Source organism: Cryptotermes secundus, unplaced genomic scaffold (assembly GCF_002891405.2).
Source record: "Cryptotermes secundus unplaced genomic scaffold, Csec_1.0 scaffold696, whole genome shotgun sequence".
Lineage (NCBI taxonomy): Eukaryota > Metazoa > Arthropoda > Insecta > Blattodea > Kalotermitidae > Cryptotermes > Cryptotermes secundus.
In genome coordinates this window covers 323,899-330,269 of record NW_019734322.1, presented here as the reverse complement: position 1 = coordinate 330,269, position 6,371 = coordinate 323,899, and the positions used below count along the sequence as shown (strand labels likewise).

The window sequence follows — 6,371 nt, the reverse complement described above, 5'->3', positions numbered from 1 at the left end:
CTTCTGTTTTTTAACACAATCTGTTGCGTCGTGACCGGTCGAGACTCTGTCTTCAGCTGTCTTCAGTGTGACATTCACACGTATGAGTGTTGCCGATAGAGTGCTCTATGTTCGGGAGAAGTACCACGCGGTACCACGGTTAGGGGCTTTAGTCTTTGGCGTCTTTGGCGCTGTTGAGACCGTTGAGACCTAGTACTACACTACTGTAGAATCCTACTGATGCTACTGGACGAGGGCACACAAAGGAAACTGGCAACCGCAATTTCCGAGCTGAACGTATGATACAGAATGGAGCAGCGCAAATTGTGGAAACGGCAATGCAGTTTCCTTCGAGTGTCACACAAATTTTGTCAGAGAGTATTAAACGTTGGAGAACAGTTACCGATGTGAATCAAATAATAGTGCTGATGTCGGTCGATGTCAGTGTCGTCAGTGTAATGGGACCATGAGTGAATATTACGTTTTGACACCTGAAGCCGGAACTTCAATTATTATATGTAGAAGAGTGTACATATTACGCAGAAGTGAATGCTTCATGTAACTGAATCGTGCAGAGTATGTTTTAAATCCTAAGGTCACAATTTGCGATGATTGCCGGAGAGGTTGATGCTACTTGCAACCCAATGCATTTTGTAACACAAGTAAGTTATTTTTAACTAAAAAACTACAGAATTCTTCGCATGACACCATTCTGTCTCGTAATTTTTATACAATAATGAACTGGCTCAAAATTCATGCAATTATGGCTACATAAACAAATGTTCAAGCCCCATTTGTCAGTCATAATCACGAACACATTCACAATAATGTATAAAAATGTGGCAGCTGATGTAAATCTTGTCACTAATAAATACTGGCCGAATATGCATGTCAGAAAAATTTTATCAAATGTTTTATTCGCATTTCCTGTAACATTTATTCCACCAAAAATGGTTTTGTCTCCAGTAGTTAATGTTCGTGCGGAATACACTACTTATGACCTATTGTTATATGTTACACAATAATATTTGTTTCGGACAATTACTTCCTGGTTATGTTTGTTTATGTTTACTTCATGTTTATGTTTAGTTTACTTCAAGTCGAAAGAATACGCACCTAAACCTACACATTTACTGTGTTCTGTTTTTGGATGGATGTGCCCTTGAAAGGGTCTCCCACCATTCCTCACGCCCTTACGTCTCTAGACTGGACTTCCTAGACATCAAGACTGTATTGCTCTGCCCATGGCCTTCTAGCCAGGGTCCAGAACCTTTCTCATACTGATTCAAATTGGTTGCTGCACCTCATTATATAACCTTGGCATGGACTGTACAGAAAATGCTGCTTCTAGCACGTTTCTTTTGCATACATATGCATGGCCACGGTCACATGACATTTACTGAGCCATTGTCTAGAAATGGGTGTTGTTGCAGAGCCTTTCCCTAGCAATGGCTGTCTCTGCGGGCTTCACAATTTCTGGCTTTCAGCAGATGTGGAAGAGTGTCTTTAAAAAGAGGCCTCATATAAAACTTTGGTACATGATATATACGTATATATATTTTTTTTCCAGTTCTACAACCTCATGTGAGACTTTTTATAATGGAATATGAGGAAAAAATGGAACACATCTTTGCAGTCATGTATGCTTCAGTATGATACATTCCAGATATTTTGATAGCATATGACCCTGTCATATATATTATCTGTGAATGTAGTTTTAATACAGATATGTTTCAGGTACTCAGCTTTTGCTTTCTAAATTTTGAACAAACTTTCTCCACCCATCCTCAACAAAACCCTTCAAGTCAACTGTAATTTTGCTTTCTCATAATTATAATGTGAGGAAGTACTGTGATGATGAAAAAATTGTTCTCAAGATTTTGACAGATTTACACGTTTTCACACTTTAGTCCAAAAACGTGGTTTTTGGAATACTGTATGTGTATGTGTCTATGCATGTTTGTACTACAATATGTGTCTGTATGACTGTCTGTATGGATGAGCACTTTCCTAGCACCATCACAGGTCTATGCCTGGTGTATATGAACTTTCCAATTTTTAAAAATTGGAACCTTATAGAAGGGCCTCAGAACACAGAATGGTGTTTTTCTTGAAAATGGCTGTAATGATTATGATAAATGTCAGCATTTTATAAAACCATATCCCTAAATGAAACTGCATAGATGATTTCATCAGTAAAATAATAGTCCATGCACTTGGGGGCAAAATGCAAAATTTCAGTGTTCTTGGAAGAGGCTTTACTTGCCAGGAGGATTTAATTGTTGTTTAATATTCAGTGACCAACAGTGGTCTGCCGAGCAAGAATCAGTTCCATTTCCAGTGTAACACAGTCAAGATCAGTCATAATGAGAAGTATATGGAATATACCGAATTTTTGGTTATGAGAAGTGATTGATAGTAAAATGAGTGGAATAAGAGAAGAATGGACCTGCCATCAAAATTTCTATTCCCTCTTTAAGGATGGTTGCAAACCTGGTTCTGGTTACCATGGAGATAAGGGCAATGAAACGAGCACAATATTCCAGGAACCAGTCACTACAACATCTGAGCATGACTGCAGCAGTTTTGACATTGTGAAAGCTACACAGGTAATGTTAATACTTCATTGATAGGGTCCTTAAATGCTTTATTGTTTTCCTCCAGTAGTTAACCCATTTCCTTGCCTGTGAACTAAGTGAGGTAATGAGGAGGCTTTGTTAGGTTGATATTTTGGTGGTTTGGGAACATAAACACCATTTACAACTCCATTGTGTCTGTGAGAAATGGAGTTCTGAACAAAGTGTTAGGATGTAACCTGTGTAGCCTTGGAACTTTTTATCCAGTAAACTTCTGTTTTTCTGGCCCATCAACAAGATAATCCAGACAGAGCACAATTGAGGAATTAGTGGCATGTGCTATAGCACTGTATTACATGAAATAACCATATGTCCTTCCTTTTTCTGTAATGCTCTCAGAAATAGGCCACTGAGTGTCACTGACACACCACTTTGAATTAATAGTCTGTTAAAAATATGGGTCCTATTATTTTTGTAGCAGTAGTGGCACACCACACCAATCTTCTGGGCTTGAAGGGGGAACTTTAGAAGTATATCTCAGATTAACACTGCTCCAGTACCTATTTTTTGCTGCATTGGTGTACTCACTCAGATAGAACCAAGCTTCAGCAGTAAGAAACCAAAGTATTGAGTAAAGAACACTCTCATGTCATTCATTCATTCATCAGTAATCTGTCAAGACGACAGGTCCACAGTCTCTTCCAAAACAGTTCCTCCACTTGATGCGATCTAGAGCTTTCTCCTTCAAATGAAATATCTCGCATACATGGTATCTCTGGTTTTGGAAAGAGACTATCCAGGAAAAGTGATAATGTGGTAGTTTTTCCATTTGCTTTCCACATCGCAGTACAACAGCCGTTCAAACCACTCTGGTCACGCCTGTTGCTATACGAACTTGAACCATCTCGAGCATTATTTACTCTGTGCTTCAAGTCGCTGCTGATGACGCTGCTTCCGGCATCAGTTTTTGGTGTCTCTCTTCGTCTGATGCCTACCCTTTGACCTGTCCAGCAAGGGAGGCCCTGCCAGTAGCTACGCTACCGCTGGTATAGCTCTCAGGGTCCTTGGCATACTCAAACCCCCTCACCACGATTAGGTGGAGCCACCAACGAGGGGGACTCTCATGTACTGCCTGAAAAAACAGTTATAAAAATTTCTCTCTTCCCATGTAGTCACCTTCAGTTTTGTCAAGCTTTTCCCAGTTGTCACAGTATTCTGTCTAGTATATTGCTTGTTCAAGAAAGACCCTGTTGAACCCACATTTTTCACTGGTTTGAAAAACACTGATGAAGCAGGAACTCAAATCATTCATTTATTCATTATTGGAGGGGGTGGGTTTCCCCATGCACTGCGACCAGTTGTTGATCTATTGTACGTCCCCCTTTGATATTCTACCAGTCGCCATACCCTTCCGATACTGGTGCTTGCTATCAGCCCCGTTCAGCCAGTGAGTTTGGCCCCTCTACTCGCCGTGGTACCCGATACTTCCCCCATCTACCGGAGGCATTGGAAAATACTTGGGCGGGAAACTTTTTACCTAATTTTGCTCAGGGGTCTCATAGAGACATGAGGATCTTTTACATGCCGCAAATCTATGACATGGGACCCACGGCTTAAAGTCCCTCCTGGAGGATTTGTTCCCTGAATTTTTCTGCCCTTAAAAATTCCACGACCTCTGCCGGGTTTGACCCCGCGTACCTTGAGTCATGAGGTGGGAACGTTACCACTAGACTACGGAGGCTGCGTTGGAACTCAAATACCAAGATACAGTGAAATCTTCTTTTACACAATTTTTATGATTTATTTTTCACATAAGTATCTCATAGAAAAACCTGCTGCTCATGTATATATTACACCATCAACATTCAGTGCTGTAAATGCAAATACAAAACAGATTACTGAATGTCTTACTAGAACAGAAATACAAAGGGATCTGATATATGTTACAGTAAGTCATTTGCGGCTGCAGTCGAGAGTGATGCAAGATAAACCATAATAGAGACACTGCATAGTTATGCTGGCTGACTGTTTCTTTCACTATCCATTTATCTCTTAAAGCACATTCAACTGTTGCTTGGTTGTTCTTCTCGTAATCATGGCTGCTGGGTTCAGCTATTTGAGAAAAACTATGTTGATAATAGACAAAGTCCAGAAACCTAGTAATTCTGAACCTGCTTCTTATCATGGGTACAGGTACTATGATTTGTAGTTTATTTAACTTATAAGAACAGCTTGACAATTCTTGCTTGCCTGTAACAAAAGGCTTAACAGTGAGAGAGTTAGTTAGGCTTGCTGGATACATTTGCAGTGTAATATTGCTAAAATTCACAATGTGACGGAGCTGAATATTAACAAGATCCTTTTTCAGTATGGGTCCCTTGCACGTTGTCAAGAGCTGGTAGAGGCAGGTTTTAATGTAAACCAGCCCGACAGTGAGACAGTCACGCTTCTGCACTGGGCAGCTATCAACAACCGTCGTGAGATAATTCGTTATTACATCAGCAAGGGAGCAGTTGTTGATGCAGTTGGGGGTGAACTCTTGGCGACACCATTGCACTGGGCAACAAGGTGAGATATTGTTATTGTCACATGATAGAGTGACTATAGACAGGTTTTGGATTGGTAATTGGATTTATTGAACTCTTACAGATCCATGACTACAAGTAATTATCATTTTATTAATTCACACACTTTACTCATACAGTTCACTGGAGCACACACTTAAGTCTTCTTAGCCTGCTGTGTCTTCACCAGTCTTCTGGTAATGGCTTCCAACGGCAGATGTACCCCTTCCTCTGGGTTCCTGAACGGTCCCCAGCCTCAGCTACCAGCTTCTAACAGCAGCAGCTCACAGCAACTGAACACCAGCAGTCATCTGACTAGCTCACTAACTCACCAACCAACTCCACTCATTCACTCACCAACCAATGGACTCTGCTTCACTGAATGACTGAACTAACTCCTCACTAAGTACCCTGCTTAAAACATCTTGGCATGGACTGCACAGAAAACACCATTCCTCTGTTGCTGTTTATGGGTCATTTCCTAGTAACAGCCCTTGTCTGGTTGTTTGTTTGCTGTCATTGTCTAGCATTCGATCAACATGCCACATTATGTTTAGTTTGTGTATTAAGGAAAATTGTGTACGTTAATTGTATATCCAATTACACACTTTGTTTACCTTGTTGCTCTGTAAAATCATGTAGATTCTGTTTGGTAATTTCCACAGGGTTTTCATTGAGCAACTGGTCAAGAAATTTCCTTTTTTAATGAAACTTAAAGGTTCATCACTGTTTTCACAACAGCCATCTGACCCTATCCTAAGCATGTTCATTCCATTTCACAGCTTTATATATTGTTTCTCTTAATATTGTCACGATTTTTGTGTGTGACTGTAGATGGGCTCTGGATTGTTGAATGTACTTATTGACCACTTGTATACACCACTTGGAATTATACTTTACAGATGAATGACACATGCAGACTATTATCCTCAGTATATAAGTCTCCACGAACCTTTTCCTGGCAATGGCTTCTTCCGAGGGAGATTCTTCAGTTTCCTGCACTCAGGTCCTCTTGTCACAGCTGTCCATGCAGAACTCTTATCAAATGACAACTCCTGTAACTGGTTTCCAGGCTGGCGGCCATTTCACACCAGCATCCTAGTCTTCTCTTCACTGGCTGACTCTCAACTGACAACTGAACTCTCTCACCAACCAGCTACTTCTCATCACTTCACTCAACTAAACTGCTGACAACTGACTACTACAGAACAAAGTCAAAGTAAAAGTTACTTTACAACTGGCATTTTACTGC

The 6,371-nt window shown here is 40.5% G+C and overlaps 1 protein-coding gene across 2 annotated transcripts in view; it reads left to right on the top strand.

Moving 5' to 3' along the window:
- The first annotated feature begins 27 nt into the window (after positions 1 to 27).
- Positions 28 to 6,371, top strand: part of LOC111868634 (palmitoyltransferase Hip14) — a 39,311-nt gene continuing 32,967 nt past the window's right edge. For both annotated transcript variants that reach the window (XR_002843540.2, XM_023859468.2), the window contains exons 1-3: positions 28 to 641; positions 2,460 to 2,588; positions 4,924 to 5,123. Coding sequence is in view for 1 of the 2 variants with exons in the window: in XM_023859468.2 (XP_023715236.1) it covers positions 588 to 641; positions 2,460 to 2,588; positions 4,924 to 5,123 (383 nt within the window). In the remaining variant the exon portion in view is untranslated. The remainder of the gene's footprint in view (positions 642 to 2,459; positions 2,589 to 4,923; positions 5,124 to 6,371) is intronic.